At 35.9% G+C, this 18,074-nt stretch overlaps 1 protein-coding gene across 1 annotated transcript; it reads right to left on the reverse strand.

Moving 5' to 3' along the window:
- Positions 1 to 7,776: 7,776 nt before the first annotated feature.
- mapk12a (mitogen-activated protein kinase 12a) lies at positions 7,777 to 17,355 on the reverse strand. Its single transcript, XM_046865045.1, has 13 exons — positions 17,286 to 17,355; positions 17,064 to 17,185; positions 16,382 to 16,511; positions 16,240 to 16,298; positions 16,002 to 16,113; positions 15,882 to 15,911; positions 15,748 to 15,795; positions 15,530 to 15,644; positions 10,758 to 10,829; positions 10,506 to 10,585; positions 10,314 to 10,392; positions 9,571 to 9,744; positions 7,777 to 8,248 (listed from the first exon to the last, which is right to left on the reverse strand). The coding sequence occupies exons 1-13, from the start codon at positions 17,325 to 17,327 to the stop codon at positions 8,175 to 8,177; spliced, it is 1,137 nt and encodes a 378-aa protein (XP_046721001.1). The 5' UTR covers positions 17,328 to 17,355; the 3' UTR covers positions 7,777 to 8,174.
- Positions 17,356 to 18,074: the final 719 nt, after the last annotated feature.

The following is an 18,074-nucleotide window of genomic DNA, read 5'->3' on the forward strand; positions in this document are numbered from 1 at the left end:
GGAAACCTCGGAGTCGGTGCTCGTTTTTTAGGAATTACAAGGTTGCCAGGTTGGGATCAAGTTTAAAATCAACAACAGTTTAAATCCCTTCCACCTGACTTTCAACCACTTAGTCTTATAATTATAATAATTATAACAATGTCCAAATGTAGAAGTTAAATACAAATATCTAACACTATGATTGTTTTATTGAGTTAATTGATTAAAACAATGAAGGGATTAAAGAGAATCTGGCAACCCCTAGAAGGAGGGCTTTCATGCTAGACATATGGCAGCTTGGTTTTGTATGGGCTAAAGGACAATTGAACGCCGCTTCTCTGTTCAAGAAGCATTCTCACAAGAAAGTGCTTTTGTTCACGCCAGTGATGAGGTTAATGGCACAGCTGGCGTTCAGTGGAAGGAGTGCGAGTTTTTTCTTCTTATTTCCTTCCCTTGCCAGAGAAAGCCCTCTGAAAATGATGTTTGCAACCCTTTGTTTGATAATCATGCCTGCTAAAATGAACTCAAACACACTAGGCAAAGTGTGAAAGCATTCAACAGTATCATCTGTAATTTGATTTCACAGTTTCAGTTTAGTTATTTCTGGAAAACATTCAAACCAGAGGAATTTCTCATTTTTTTTTAAGGTTAAAGCCTCAGAAATCTATACTCGTTTAGACTCATCATCATATCTACCCCATTTACCAATATAGCCTGTTTGGTTTCTTATTTAAAAACTGCCATACATCATGATGAAGCATTCTTCCATCTTACTAGTCAGAAATTGTTGATCAATATTCTATACCAGCACAGCACTGACATAGTGTGGCTACACTTTAAACGACACGTTTATATTTATACACTCATTGTGGAAAGAGGGTCATGTATGGTTAACAAATGTATTTTATCAAAAAAAACTTTGTAAGGCAAAAGAAAAGAAGAGAAAACAGTGAGGGAATGCGTATATTAGGAGTGATATCAGGAACTATCTTGTTTTTTTTTAGGTAATCCACAACATTCAGTGTAACTAAAAAGATTTATTAGTATGTTACTCATGAATAAAATCCAGATTTGTCATTGTTTGCACATTATTTGTAGTATAAGAGGAATACAAATCAGGATGAGTTATTTTTTTTTTTTTTAAAACTACTTCACAAAGTAGCTCTCCATCATTGGTTTTCTATTCAGCATTTTATTTCGGAATTATTGTTGTATTTATAAACTGATTCAGTAGTGTACAATATACATGGTAAAAGCACTTACCCGACCTTTAACTTTTTCACATACTCTCAGTCATGCAAATTATTAAAAATAAACACATCAGGCTATCTATCTATCTATCTATCTATCTATCTATCTATCTATCTATCTATCTATCTATCTATCTATCTATCTATCTATCTATCTATCTATCTATCTATCATCTATCTATCTATCATCTATCTATCTATCTATCTATCTACTGTATAATTGCTTTTTTTTTTTTAAATCCACATCTCAAGCTTAAATGTGTAAACCAAATATATTTCCTTATGTTACTTTCTACTTTAAATACTTTATTGAAAAGAATACTATGTCCTTTGAACTTTGACCTGGCCATGAACACCACACTGCAGGCCTAAAGAAGAAAAGAGGACACAGTGATTCATGTTGTCTCCTCACCTGCTTTGCATTCCAGCCATATGGCCACTTTGGTCTGCTATGTGGACTGGACACACTTACACCATACAGATTACACAGGACTGTAAAACATATGTTAAACAAGGCTACTCCTTCTCCATGACCCTTAAATGCCTTCATTCACCTTCTGTACTGAAATATGGAGAAGAATATTTTGTAAGGGACCCGGGTTCAAGAAACAGAAAAAAAAAAATATCTTGCACCAAATAAACAAGCAGATTCTAAAATGCTGCTTTCCATCACATTTTTCAGTACAGCACATGATAGAAGATAAACTCTTGTGTTTATTTTGGCAGTGTTTGAATTTACTCTCTGCATCACTACATGCTGCTTTGGGATAATGATAAAGTAGCTATTTGTGAAATGCTAGCTCCTTCTGTGTTAGTGACCGCACGGTTATCAGCTCAAAATCTTCGAGAGTCATTGCAGGATCCTGGAGTCAGATCTTTTTTTGGGTTTTTTTCCCAGTCCACACTAGAAAAAATTCAATATGTTTATATTTGAGCATTTGAGCATAGGGAAATTGCTAGCACAGTTGAACTGATATTAGTACAATGAAAACTGTTCAATATTTCATAATCTCAGGCATAAACGGTAACAGTCAGACTTACAAAATACTTACAGACTTACAAAACACAATTTTCTGGCAAAATTTAATAACATTATTGAGATATCAAATTCAGAACGCAAAGCAGCTATATCACAGTATATGCTAGCTAGATAGTGTATGCACAGCTAGACAGTGATCTATACGATGGAATAAATAATGGCTTTGATGGCAGTATTGGCAATACAGCTGAAGCTAAATTCCATTGTCACACAGTGTCAAAAAGCGTTATGGATAATTTAGGAAAACAAAAGGAAATCATTCTAATTTTTTTATTATTGAAGTTGATTATAGAAGTTCACATAGAGATCACATAATAATTAGGCAAGTTGTTCAAAATGGATTGATCCTTTAACTGATTGTGAGTTGTATTTTCCCCACATATCAATTGCTTTGGATAAAACAGTTATCAAAAGTATTTAACACACTGAACCTGACATTGTCACTCTATTTGAGAAGACTGACGTTTGTGACATCGCATTACAGATCTGCCAAGTCTGCACGTTGGTCTTCTTTTGTCTTGCTACCACAAGCGGACTTTTTGTCTACAGGTTGGGGGTTGGAAGTTTTGCATACATTAGTTTAATTATGTCAATATTTTGCAAGTGAAATAGGTAAGCTGGGGAGGTTTTTCCAAAAGTATGTAGTATTAAGAATGTATGTCTACTGAGGTAATTATTTGTATGTTATCAGGTAAAATGTGATGATGTTAAAAAATAATGGATTGTAATTACAGTAAAGCATATTGTATTTGTGTGGGCTTTCTATTAAAGCAGGCGCTTTGGTTGATTGTCAAGGTGTGAACATGTTTGCAAATGGTGTGATGCCCTGTAATGTACTGGCATGGCCATACTGAGTGTATTCCTGATTTACACTCAGTGTCCTTAGGACAGACTCTGGACCCTTTGTGACCCTGACAGGATTACTGAGGATAAATTAATTTTTTATGAATTAATTATAGTAAATATCTACTTAATGGCCTATGTCTATGCTATTGCAATGTGCTTTTTGTGCAACAATGAATTTTTTTTTTATTAGACTTTATATTCATACTTTTTTATTTAGGACATTTAAACTGCATGAAAATACAGCTGCATTACAATGGAGCATACGATGGGTTTTTTGTTGTTGTAAATATTGGAACGTGCTGTAGCGTCATGTTGAGTTTATTAATCAAATTTATTCAATCTTTTTTATTTTTTAGATGAAAAATAAATCAATGCATAGCAATTTAAGAATTGTTCGAAGTCTGAGCTCTAAAAAAACCTTCCCAAAAAGTGGGCTAGGGTTTTGTTCAAAATAGACCACTTACATCTAGAACATTCTGTTGTTAAGACCACAGTTATCTTTTGTTAAAAGCCAGGAAACTACTTCAGAACGGCCAGCGTTCTACAGTCTGAAATGGAAACCCCCTTAAACTTTCTCACAATTACTCTCATAAGCAAGAATGGGAACTTTAAACCCCCTGCAGTCAGGTAAGGCCTGTTGAGACGTGACATTTGTGTTGGGCCTGTATTATCACACACTAACTTCCCATCAGACTTCATACAGAGCGGATTACTTTACATAACCTTTGAACATTGCATTGGTAATGTAATAAGAGATGAACTATTGTTTTTATGAGAAAGATATTCTATAAAAAGATCGTTTCTAACAGATTACTGATCAATAAGTCAAAAAACATTCTTAGTTTATAGCTGACATACTAGAGAAGAGTCCCCTCTGATAATACCTGATGATACCTAAAACCTAATGATTTTATGTCAGACTGAGGCAACATGTGTAAGCATGTGTAACTTTCTGGAACGAGTTTGTTTTTCCAACCATAGGAACATAAAATGTCTCTCTTAGCATGTTTTGGTCTCCTGCCTGAGGCTGAGAGGAACCTACCATGGTCCTTGAACTACAGTAGCAGGAACACATAAGCTTGTGGAATTTCCTTTATAGCTGTCTGCAAAGTATGTGTGCTCTTTCAGATCAGCTGAATAGTCTTTGTGCCTTCTTAAGAAGAGAAATACAGAATGCAAACACAGAGGAAGATGTGCAGGAGGAGAAGAAAACATAGAAGATATGTCATATAAGACAGATTTGTGTGCACGGCTTTGATAGTACAGGCAAAACACAGGTCCACATTTATGCACTATTTTTTATTTTTTTGTAAAAAACTTTAGGCTGACAGGGGAACCATCGTAATATCATAACAACAAACTCGCATCTTGCTGCTGTTCTATACCATTGAACATGATAAACGGTTAAGAAGTGTGATATGCATGGATTAATAAATAATTATTTTTTTTAATCATTGTTGTGGTATAAGAGGAATTAAAAACTTTCGATGTAGAATGAAACTAATCAATGGCATAAAGGATTGTATCACCCATTTTTCTATATCAGGTTTTATACCAGGTTATGCTTTATTCTGTATTTATATGCCAACCTACTGTTTAACGTTAATTTATTGTTACATAAAATCTTCCAACAGCTCATTAAAACATTGCCCATTGTAATCATGAGTTCTTTTAAAGTGGCTCAATAATTCATTATATTTAAATAGATCCTAATTGGATCCTTAATGTGCCTGAATTCATTATTGTGAATTTGAATTCCAGTTTAGGGACATAACAGTGGTTTGGCTTTTTCTGACTTTTTTTTTTAATACAGGAGCACGAACTGCTATGTAATGCAAAATATGTAAACAAAAACAAACTCAGAGATTTCTTACCACTTTTCACAACTGTTATGCAACACTGAGAATACAGTATGCAGATGTTGGAAAAATGGGAAGTTTAACAGTTTCACCGCAGAACAGAGTGTTCTCTAAGCAGACTGAACCCTGATAAAGCCCCAAATATGCCAGATGTTATTTAGCATGTCAAATTGTGAACACTCAGCAATTACTCAGAAATAAATATACACTTTATTAGGTTTATCTGATAATAAGTTCATATATACATATATATTTTTTTAAGATAAAGGAAACACAAGAACAAAAGATTTTGTCTGGACGATCATTTTTAAAGCATTTGACTACATTCTTGTATAGTATATGGAAAAAAAAATCATAAAAGTCATAAAGAAAATAATTTCCTAAATAATCTAATATCTTGTTTGGAGAAGAGATTTTTTTTCCCATGCTTTTTTACAGTTCACATGGGCTTTAACTCGTTACAGTGTTACAGTGTTGTAAACAGGCTGGTTTCACATGCAAAGGAAAAACGTTGGAGAGCATGAAAAAACATTTCCCTGCGAATATTCAACTCAGGTAAACACATCGGCGGTTGGCGGAGGAAGGAGGATAGAGAGTGGACCACTGTGCTGTCCTTTCTCTCTGTCAAAACATCAGACATTTCAGAGCAGAGTTGGATGACGAATATATTTTGCCTCCCCATGTGTTCCTCAGGACAGAACAGTCTGACATGCATATGAACTATGTGGATGTCCCATACTGGACACACACTCACTGAGGAGATGGGGGAGGGTACCTCTTTGATTCTGGAGTCATGCAAATGTCTATCCTGCTAGACACTGCACAAATTTGCAACAAGAGCCAGAAGAGTTAAATCCAAAAAAATTGTTCGGTCCCAACCCTAGAAACGAATTTAAACTCAACGCTAATGGAAATGCAAAAATTGTTGTTCAGTTAGATCAGGAAAACAGCAAAAATAGCCACAGCACATGCAGAAAATAAATTCAGTAGCAGTATACAGGTATTTCACACTTACTACATTTACTGGTTTAATTGTTAATAACAGCTTTTTTAAATTAAACTTGTGGCTACTTGCTAAAACAGTAAAAAAATATATATACATATTGTAACAATGTAATGTACATCAGTATTATATGATTGTTTACTAATAAATTCACGTTCTCTGTAATAGATTTATACGAGTGCTGCCATCTGCTGGTGATCCGGCACAGGGTTTCACGTCATTCATCTGTACTGTAGAGGTATAACTGTCACAGTTTGTAGTAGTAGCAATTTAGTGCTCCAAATATCATGCAACTGTATCTGTATTAGAATTTTAAACCAAAATATTTAACCTAGTCATTTGAAATCCAATGACCATGCTATCAAAAACTATCACATGCAGAAATGCCAGTTGAACTTGATTCTGTCCACACCTTTCCTCACACAGTATGGCCAACACTACTATAGTGGATGGTTGTGGCTTCATCATGATTTAAAGTCACTGTCTCCTGTAGAGAGCACAAAAGCATTTTTCATGAGCCCATCCATGATATTTTCGAAGTGTATTTAAATTTATTCCCCAAAATGTTAACATAATTGAATACACAATAACTCTGACCACTAAGGATGAATAAATATATATGCTGCACATACATTACCTTTGTATTCAAGAATGCATCCAATGGTTTTCCCACAAGCTTCAAATCTGACTGCTCTTGTCAGTGTGAATGTAAAAACCTCCTACTCATGTGATCTTTGTTGTATTACACAGAATTTCAGTAATATGCGCACCTCTAATCCCATCCAGAAAATCTAGTTAAAATCTATTGAAAAAGATTATTCCAAAAAGAAATAAATAAAATAGAAGAAACCTTATTTATATCTGTTTAAACAGATTCTGAATATTATGCTCACATTTAGTCATATACCTATTATGCAAAATTTTGTTTCATGTAATATTTAAACTAGTACATGCATTTTTTTTTAAACTGGAAACATGTGCTTTTTTTTTATACAAAAGATAGATATGTTTAGATATAAACATATCGATTTTTTATTTTGTGTTAATCATGATTTATATAAAAAAATGCAAGGTATTCATATTTACATTATTACTAAATTCACAGCAAATGTCATCAGTGCCTATGCTCCACAAGTGGGTTGTGAGATGGAGGAGAAGGAAAAATTCTGGAGTAAGTTAGATGGAGTGGTAGAAGGTGTACCTAGGAATGAACGATTGGTGATTGGGGCAGACTTTAGAGGAGTTGCAGAGGAGTTGTGGTATTGTATGAGGAAGTCTGGTGTGTCAGAGAAGTATGTGTGGGTGGTGCAAGACATTTGTGAAGACAGTGTGACAGCAGTAAAGTGTGCAGTAGGACTGACAGACTGGTTTTAGGTGGAGTCAGTTGGAGTAAGACAGAGTACATGTGTGTGAATGAGAGAGAGGACAGTGAAGAAGAGGTTGTGAAGGTGGAGTTTAGGTACCTGGGGTCAACAGTGCAAAGTAATGGAGAGTGTGTTAGATAAGTGAAGAAAAGAGTGCAGGCATGGTGGAGAAGAGTGATGGTTTGTGATAGAAGGGTATCTGCAGAAGTGAAAGGGAAAGTTTATGACTGTGGTGAGACCTGCGATAATGTATGGTTTAGAGACAGTGGCATTGAGTAAAAAGCAGGAGGAGGCAGAGCTAAAGATGTTAAGGTTTGGATGGATGGACTGGATTAAAAGGGGGTATGGAGACGGATGACCCGCTGTGGCGACCTCTAATGGTAGAAGCTGAAAAAAGACGAAGACGACTAAATTTATAACAAGAAAATAATAAAAATCCATAAACCAAATTGTCTTTATTGCAGAATAAGCTGTTTGGTTACAGACAATTCATTGCAGCAAATTAAATTTTAATAATACTTTGTAAAATAATTGTTTTAACAGATGAATTGTCTCAAATGTCACTGTACCACAGATCATAAAATTCTAGACATAAACACATGCTAATAGAAATTATTGCATCTGTGCCTTTTTGTGATCCAGTACATCAAAAAGTGTCCATGCAGTGTCCTAATAAAAACACGTTTTGTTTTGGTTTGACCACACAGCAGAACTGACTGGAATACAGAATCTGCTGTACAGTCCAAGTATACAGTTTATATACACAATACTATGCATCACATGGAGCACACTTGGCTTGAGATGTTTCAGAGTTAAATGTGGAAAGGTTCCGCCTCAGAGCGATGTCTCTTTCTGTACTGGTCCCAGAGGTGGAGGTTGGAAGGTAAGTATCTCACTAAAAGTGAGTCCTGGAGAGAAAAAAAGAGAATGGGTGAGAGAGACAGAAAGACAAGAAGGCAGAAGAGAAAAAAGAAAGAGAGACAAAAAATCAGTATGCAATAACTAAGCCCAGGTTGCCAGACTGTAAGCTACTAGATGAACATTGCTAATGGGAGACTATGAATTAAGACAGAATTTCTTCAGTTGATAAACAGTACAGATGGAATAGTTACACTTTTTATAGTCCAGTCCTGATATATATTTATGCAGTTGAACAGAAAATAATGTTTTTTTTTTAACCCAATTTCATGCTTTTCCATTCATTAGGCATAAGGATCCAGTAACTGATATCCTTGTTGTGCGAGACACCTTTTTTTCGGGATCAGACCATTTCTGCAGTCACTTAATCTTCACACATATTTTTAGACTTTATGATTTAAGTTTGACTTAACAACCAATGTGACAATCACCAAATAATAGCAAATATTAACATGATTTGGAAAAAGCCATAAGTGATCAACATCCATATCCAAGTATGCACAGTAAAACAGCATATATTGTTAATCCTTTTAGCAGTATTCATTTGTTTGTTGAGAATTAGGCAGGCGAGGTCTAGATGTTGCAGTATAACACTAAGACAATGTAGTAAAATTAACTACATTAACTACACACTAATGAGTTGAATAATCTAAATGGGCTGCCCAGAAGTAGACTTGCTTAATCCCATCTTTAAATATGTACCAATTTTTTGAAAGGAGAAAAGATCTCAGATTTACATAATAGATGAGATTTTTTTTTAATTGGTCAAACTTGCAACGTCAGCATAAACTCACACCTCATAAACTGTTTTCCCAAAATATACTGTAAAGACATATCTTAAGCATCTGCACATGGCAGCAAAATAAAATGTCAACATATGGGTGAAAAGATAGGATATAGTGTTATTGAGCTGTTGCAGCAACACACATGCCGGTATGACAGTCCTTCCTCATGAGACCATGACAGGCAGAAACTAGATAAACTTTGCAAAGGGAATAAAACACTTTTCACATAACATGACCTGTGTGTGTATAAGCATTTCAAGGATGACCAGCACACAATATCCTTCGTTTTACCAGATCCAGCAAAGCTTTTTTAAATAACTGACAATACAGACAGAAATGTCTATAGGGATCTTGATTCATGTCTACATTCTAACAATTATTTTTGCACAATATGAGAATATAAATCACAAACATGACTGTGTAAATTGTATGCAGTGAACAAGATGATAAAAATCACATGCATGCCTGGCTTCACTGTTCAGAAATGATTCACCATGCATTAAATTCAACTCATGTCCAGCACTTACGTTTCCATTGCTGCAGTGACTGCTCAGCATTGTCTAGTGAGTGATCGTAAGGCGGAGCTTCAGTCTCCTCCTCTGGCTCACGATACTCAGAGAAATAGGACAGAGCCATAGCTTGAGCTGCTGTCACTCTGCTTTCTGGGTCCAGCAGAAGCATGGACTCTAGCACAGCAATTGCTGCAGGGAATAAACATCACATATATTCAAGTATTGTTCATTCCAGGCAATAATTAAAATAAATAACATTTTCCACTGTATGACAGATTTTCCACTAACTGCAAATTACATTCCAAATACACAGTAAGACACCAGCATACTGACTGCCTAAAATAAACTGCTACTTTTTATTGGAATAGGCATGTCATTTAAAACATATACAATATATAAATACTTTTGTTTGTTTATTTATAATGTTTGTAGACATCAAATAACATTTATAGTTCACAAGAATGAATATGATTTAAATTATGAACTAAATTTGACTTCTATGCCGACATCTTTATATTATAAGGTTGGAGTGATTTTGACCTCATTTAGTATTATCCTTAAAAAATAAAATAATAATAATATTAAAAAAAGAGATTTTTTTTTTAACCTATAGTTGAAGAACATTGCACTGATTAAATATATTCCTTATATATACACACACGTTAAAGTATAATTATTCATTTGTACTTTTTTAGGATGCTTGCTTGTATGCACAAAGGTGTCAGGATTTAAAAAAAAAAATAATAAATTATTTATACCTTGAGGGTTGGTGTCTGGCAGCAAAATCTGAAGATCTTTCTTCCTTAGTTTGGGCATCTTCTGTATATAATTTTTAGCCTGGTATAAAAAAAATAGCATTCAGATCTCATTATGCAAATGGTCAAGTGTTGAATAAAAGACCATTCTGATTCTACATAGAGCTACAGAGTAAAACAGTGAGTATATCTCACATCCTGGGATTGCAGTTTGGAGATGAACTCTTGCGTAGGTGTTCCTGTGATTTTCATGATCTCAGTCAGTTGATCCAGATCTGACACGAAATGGTCAAGGAGAAAAAAAAAAAAAAAAAACACAATGCAAAAAGTACATAGGATCATATATAAGCATCACTGGCTACAATGCTGTTGTAGTGCATGTAAGGAAGCTCAAAGACATTCAGCAGTGATGCCAAGCAGTGCAATAATTATAGGAGGGTAGGATACGATCATGTCCTTTGAACAGTGGTTTTCCAATGAGCATCTCTGCCATGATACAGCCAACAGACCAGATGTCCACTGAAAAGAAAGAGAAAGGTATGCTTCAACAAAAATGGATATTTGAAACATGGGATCTTTCAGGTACAGCTTAATGTTCAACCCATTGTTTGGTAGAAAACCTGATTCAAAGTGATTTACAGAAGCGTTTGTTTGCCTCCAGAACAGAGGATAGGTTTGATGCATGCCTTTCTGTACCTTAAGGTCCAAATGATCAGGGCTAAAGAATTAGAGGGAGTGTTATACATTGTAGGTACTTAAATGAAGGTGGTTTCTTGTGTTTCAGGCTAAATCATGATCCATAATAAGGATCATCAATTCCCTATTGATTAAAATATAACTCAACAAATAAACTTAACCTCGAGAAAGTCAATTAAAACCCTTAATTTCTGTCATTTTGATTAGGTTTATATCATTGGCCAGATGCTAGATGCATTTATAGTTATATACAGGTGCATCTAAATCAATTAGAATATCATTAAAAAGTTGATTTTAGTAATTCAATACAAAAAGTGAAACCCGTATATTATATAGATTCATTACACACAGACTGATATATTTTAAGTAGGGATGCACCGAAATGAAAATTCTTGGCCGAAACCGAAAACCGAAAAAGAGGAAAGCAAGGCCGAAAACCGAAAACCGAAACACCGAAAGAAATTATGCCAATTATTATTACCATTGTATTTATGGCTATGACTGTGTACTAACCTTACTAAAATCAAGGCATTTCAATTGCATAAATTAATATTAAAGTTTTAAAGAATAAGTCAATTACAAATTATGAAAATATTTATTGATAGCACATTGCAACAATGCACAGGATAAAATAAATTAAAATTTAGTCTTAAATGTTTAACTTAAATGCACTCATGTGTACATTAAATAATAATGTACAGTCCCTCTGGCCTGCTGAAAGGTTGTACAATTAAATATGTTCTTTCATAAAAACAAAGTGCATTCAGAACAAGTGGAACTGCTTAAAGATACAATACAACACTATCACTGGGAAACTTCCTGCCTTTTCAAAAACGTCCGCCACAGACGGAGTGCGCATGCTCGGAGGGGTTTTGCTTTTCTGTGCCGCGTTCCTCTCATATTCAGCATAGCGATCGGGATGTTTGGATTTCAAATTAAACCCGAAGTGGAGAAAGTCTTTGCAGACGAAATTTCGGCATTACATGTTTTGCAAATCGCTATCCGTAGGTCTTTCTCAGATATACTAAAATACGTCCACACCGCAGACATGTTGCTTTAGACATGCACGTGCGGGCCGCAGTTTCTGTTTGCGTCATCACAACAAACTGTTTCGGCCGCGTTTTTTCGGTGATCAAAGTCTTTCGGCCGAAAACCGAAAATGCACTTTTGGGCCATTTTCGGCAGAAAATATTCAGTGGCCGAATATTCGGTGCATCCCTAATTTTAAGTGTTAATTCTTTTCATTTGGATGATTATGGCTTACAGTTAATAAAAACCCAAAATTCAGCAACACAGACAATTAGAATATAGTGAAAAAGTTCATTATTGGAGACTCACACTTTAATCAGCTACTTAACTCAAAACACCTGCAGAGGTTCACAATCATGGGGGAAGACTGCTGACTTGACAGTTCTCCAGAAGAAATTCAGAAATGGAAAGTTGAATGGAAGGAAAAAAATGTGTTTTAAAAAAAAAAAAAAAAAAAAAAAAAAATGAAACGAAGCCCATTCAAGAATTTGGGGGAGAGTCACAAAGAGTGGACTGCAGCTGGAGTCAGTGCTTTAAGAGCCACCACACACACACGTATATCCATGGGCTACAACTGATGCATTCCTTGTGTCAAGTAACTCCTGACCCAGAGACAACGTCAGAGGTGTCTTACCTGAAAAAAGGACAAAAAGAACTGCACTGTTGCTCAGTGGGCCAAAGTCATCTTTTTAGATGAAAGGAAAGAAAATGTTGCATTTCATTTTAAAATCAAGGTCCCAGAGTCTGGAAGAAGAGAGGAGAGGCACAAAATCTTGAGGTCCAGTGTAAAGCACAGTCAGTGGTGGTTTGGGGAGTCGTGTCATCTGCTGGTTTTGGTCCACTGTGTTTTATCAAGTTTAAGGTCCAAGGTCAGCACAGCCGTCTACCAGGAAGTTTTAGCACTTTATGCTTCCCTCTGCTGACCAGCTTTATGGAGATGCTGATTTAATTTTTCAGCTGGATTTGGCACTTGCCCACACTGCCAAAAGCACCATAAGTTGGTTAAATGACCATGGTGTTGGTGTTGCTTGACTGGCCAGCAAACTCACCAGACCTGAACCACCAGGTATTGTCAAGAGGAAAATAAGAAACAAGAGACCAAAAAATGCAAATGAGCTGAAGGCCACGGTCAAAGAAACTCTGGCTTCCATACCACCTCAGCAGTACCACAGACTGATCACCTCCATACCACACTGAATTGAGGCAGTGCAAAGGAGCCCCTACTAAGTATTGAGGAAATGTACAGTAAATTAACATACTTTTATTTTTTATTTTTTGGGGATAGTGAATTGGTGGGTTTTTATTAAATGTGAGCCAAAATCATTAAAATTACAAAAAATAAACACTTAAAATATATCAGTCTGTGTGGGAGGAATCTATATAATCTGAGTTTCACTTTTTGTATTGAATTACTAAAATAAATCAACTTTCTAATATTATTCTAATTTATTGAGATGCACGTCTATAATTCAGTAATGTTTCTGGTTGAAGAACTGTTATACTCAAGTGCACCCCCCTGTGTTATCTGGCTTTTGTTACACTTCTTGGTAGTGAAGTTTGTCTTGCCCACATTTTGTAAATAGCTTTTGTTTGCACTCTGCCTGTTGTGTGAATCCAGCAGTTCCACAGAACTGATGTGGAAATTTTACACACCATCTTTTCTGTGTTGGCATGCTGACAAACAAAACAAAACAAAACAAAACAACCCACAAGACAAGGTATATCAGGAAACCGCTATTCTTGGTTACAAGTAGTTTAGTTTTGTGCCTGTCAGGACAGCACAGGACTGGCAAATATGCTAAAATTTGGTTCACACCACTCTGCAAAAAACAAGATCGTGGAAGCATTACAGTTTTTGTCAACATTTTCATATGACCCACCCCTGCTTCAGCTTTGGTTAGAAACAAATGTATGTTTTATCTCTGAAATTATTTCTCCTTTATACACCCATCCTGACTGGCAGCAACAAAATCAATGATCAGAAGGTTGTTAAGTGCATGTCATAGCTGACACCAACAGTGTGGAAAGTCATTAAGCTGAAAAATAAGGCCTTCCCTAAAATTCCCCTGTGGTATGGGACAACCAGAAGATATGCAGCTCTTAGAGCTTTTCAGGGAGTTCCCACTGTATCAAGCTCAGAGGGCTGAACCAGGGCCTGCTATAAAGCCTATATATAACATCTGGCTTAGAAACATCAGGAGATTCCCCTGAAGAAACTGTGATTCAGGATACAAAAGTTTGGGTTGCCTTTGTCAAAAAAAGTGGAATGAAATTGAATTATTATTATTCATAACTTTAACTTCAGGCTTGAAGCAACGTATGTGTTATAAGCACAGCTGAATACATCTGATGGATCATAGATGCTGCAAACATTGGAAATGCATAAAGAGCTTAAAAATTTACATCAGCAAAATTGACTACATCTACAAATAAGTTTCAACTATGGGGAAATACAAAGAAAACAAAAAAACAAGCCAAAAACATACAAAACAACTGAATCCCTACTACAGTGGATACAGCAGCATGATTGAGCAGAAGATTTAATTCTTAGTTCTGATTTCCCACTTCTGAGGTTTGGTGAATGCAGTATCATTAGAAGCAACAGGAAGACCATCAATCCGAATGCTTTTAAAATACTATACAGATAGAATTTTGTGGTGTACAGGTAAGGTGGGTTTGATTTACCGTATTTTTCGGACTATAAGCCGCTACTTTTTATTTTTCTGGGGTTTCTCCCAGTTTCACGAGCTTCAAGCCAAAAAACTGAGCCCCATAACATTAGACCAATGAAATTGCAGATCGGCTTCAGGTGAACCAATGAAACTCTTTATATTAAATTAGATGCGCTCCCACTGAATCTGGCCGCACCACATCATAAAACGTTTGACCTGCCTCTCACTCGGACTGTCAACAGGAAATGTGAATCATTCGTCACGCTGAAAACAACCGGGCATGAAAAAACACACTTCACCTGTGTTCTGAACTGCACGGCATCGGGAGAAAAGCTTCACCGATGGTGATTTTTAAACGCACGACGATGCCAAAAGAAAAATTTCAGAGAGTAATTGTTGTGAAAGGAAGGAGGAAGACAGTGAACAATGACGTTCTTGGTAGGCTACTGTTTAGATACAAGCCGTGTAACAGAAACTGTCTATCAATAAAGCCTGTGTAAAGTTCATTAGTTTCAGTGTAGACACCTGCAGCTTATAGACAGGTGCGGCGTATTTATGTTCAAAATAAAAATCTTTGTCAAATTCAGTGGGTGTGGCTTATATTTGGGTGCGTTTAATAGTCTGGAAATTACGATATATCTATTTACAGCATTTGCCAAAGCAACTTCCAATTATCTCATTTATACAACTGAGCAGTTGAGGGTGAAGGGATTTGCTACTACTGCTCAACTCAAAACCTTCCAATCTAAAGTTCAGCATCTTAAAGCCCTGAGCTCCTTGGGCGACAAAAAAGGACCATAGCTACACAATTATATGACTCACCAGTCTGTGTGTAGTGCATCCAGTTGAGGATGACCTCAGGAGCTCTGTACCAGCGAGTTACCACATAGCCGGTCATCTCACTATCAGTCTGACGGGCCAAACCAAAATCCAGGATCTTGCATACGAAAAAAAATATATAGAATTATATAAGGAACATTACCACCTGCTGAAATGCTGATCAGGCATGAAATCATACATGATATGATATGCTATGCTACCTTAAGCTCACAGTCTTCACTGATGGCTAGATTGCCTGGCTTTAGATCCTGTAAATGACAAATATAAGCAATGATCAACAATGCATTATGAATCCAGTGGTGTGTAGGAGAATATAGAAATGTATGCAGCATACCCTGTGGATAATACCAGCAGCATGGATATACTGCGAACAAGAGAAAATATCGTACATAAGTATGTGTCTACGTGGGTATAAGAGAGAGTGCAAAAAGACCCAAATATAGAAGACACTAACTTTCAATCCTCTTAGTATCTGGTAGACAAGATACTGAATTCTGTCTTCTGAAAGCTTCTCTGTCTTCATTAGTTTACCAAGATCAGTACCCATGAAGGGCATAACCAGGTAACTGTGTGAGAGAGAAAATAGCTTTATCAAAACTACTACAAAGAAAATACAAACGTCAATGATGGCATGCATTCATGATCTTTTAGATTTTATTTAAAAAGTGGGTCATGATTCTAGTTAAACTTACAAATCTTGGAATCGGTCCAGTGACAGGTCAGCAGTGAAAACATTCAGCAGTCCAATAACCTGCAGGTAAATAATGTGAACAGATATGAGTTCAGATCAACACGTCCACACGGAGAAGGCGCACAGCAAGTTGTGTTACTCACATTGTCGTGCTTCATGTGCTTGAGAAGTCGGAGTTCCCGGTAAGCCCTCTTGGCGAAGAGTTCTGATTGGAAAGGCCGGAGCAGTTTCTTGATAGCAACCGTTGTCCCTGTTCGGCGGTCCTGAGCTGAGCTAGGGACATACATTTACATACATTGAGGTGTTTTTGTAATCAATAATTACATTAAGTTTTGTAAAAACAAAAGCAGTGAAAAAGTGCTATATACACTGAAGGCCAACTCAGCACTCAAACCCAAACAAGTCATTTAGTTTCTCACCAAGGTCGACAAGAAGGACCATGCTGGGAATTAAAGAATGTGCGTGGGAAAATTCAGGGCAAAAACAAACAAAAAAAAAAAAAAAAGAAATGGAGCAACAATAGGATAAATAATGGCCTGGGTGATTATTTCACTGGTATTTCATACAGGCCATGACAGGACTGAAGAGTTTGCTTTGAGCTTGTCCAATCTTCATCTACTATTTGCTCAGTACCAGAACAGGAAATGACTTTTTATACCACACTATAAAAAAAACCCACACCGTGTCAAAGCCCAGTTAGCCAAGCAACCGTGTTCTTTTTCAACAGTACAATACAAAAATATACAACAATATAATGAGACTATACAACTTGTGATAATAAAATGGCGTATGAATAATGCAGTGTGGAAGGTGAATCCCACTCACCATACTGTACCATAAGCCCCCGTCCCAACAGGTCTTAAATCTTTGAATCTTTCAGGTACTTCCCAAATTGTTTTATTCACTTCCTGGCGGTAATAACCGGGTCTCGAACGCTGCGTCATTGTCTGCCAAAAAAATGTTAACAACAAAAAAAAATGGGTTCTTATTTCAGGTACAAGCTACAGTGATTATCAGCTTCTTCGACACACCTATGACTGAAAATACCTGCGAAAAACTGAGCCGCGTCTGCGCCGTGAGCAGGTACATACATTAGCCCCGCCCACAGAGCGCGTACACGCCATCCACACTAGCATACTAAATAGCATGACTATACTACACATACTCCACTGTACTATTTAGTACTAAAGTATTGAGGAATCATATACAGTATAAGAATCCTGTTTGTAGCCATAGAAATATTGTATACTGTAAAGACTACTATCTATCCAAGTTTTTTTTTTTCTTATACATCTGTAAAATAATTCAAGTTACATATTTGGATCTAAGTAAAGGTAATGCATAATCACTTCCCTGGCTAAAAGAAAACAATGTACCCTACCTTTATTATGATATCATTTTAGCTTCTATTTCAAAAATGTTTTTGTTGACATTTTCTTGACCTAGAAAAAAAAAATTCTAGGTTTAATATGTAATCATTGATTCTTCTTAGGTTTTTTAGTTACCCCTAGAAAACAGGAGATAATTTTTTCCCCACTTGGGTGGTAACCCTCATGGTACCTTTTGTATAATCTTATGTATTTTCTTATACAAACATAAATATAGTGTACTTTTTAATTGATTTAATTATTAAATATTTAGTAAGTTTTAAAGATAAACTACAGACCTTTCTAGCTTAAAAAAGACAATGTGCAAATGGTGAAATTTGATGATAAACCCTTTTTTTTGGTGTTGACATTTTAACATTGGAATTCTGTACACAAAATGTTCACTGTTCATGTGTAAATTGAATTATTCGCATAGAGTTGTATTTTTTTCTAATAGCATTGTAAAAAA

Source organism: Silurus meridionalis, chromosome 13 (genome assembly GCF_014805685.1).
Source record: "Silurus meridionalis isolate SWU-2019-XX chromosome 13, ASM1480568v1, whole genome shotgun sequence".
Lineage (NCBI taxonomy): Eukaryota > Metazoa > Chordata > Actinopteri > Siluriformes > Siluridae > Silurus > Silurus meridionalis.

Excerpts from the sequence above, each read along its gene's own strand:
- mapk12a (XM_046865045.1), bottom strand. The coding sequence starts at position 17,327 with ATGTACCTGCTCACGGCGCAGACGCGGCTCAGTTTTTCGCAG. Across the intron at positions 16,114-16,239 it reads CTGGACCGATTCCAAGATTT|TTACCTGGTTATGCCCTTCA; the intron begins GTAAGTTTAACT and ends TCTCTCACACAG. Across the intron at positions 15,796-15,881 it reads CTGCTGGTATTATCCACAGG|GATCTAAAGCCAGGCAATCT; the intron begins GTATGCTGCATA and ends TGTCATTTACAG.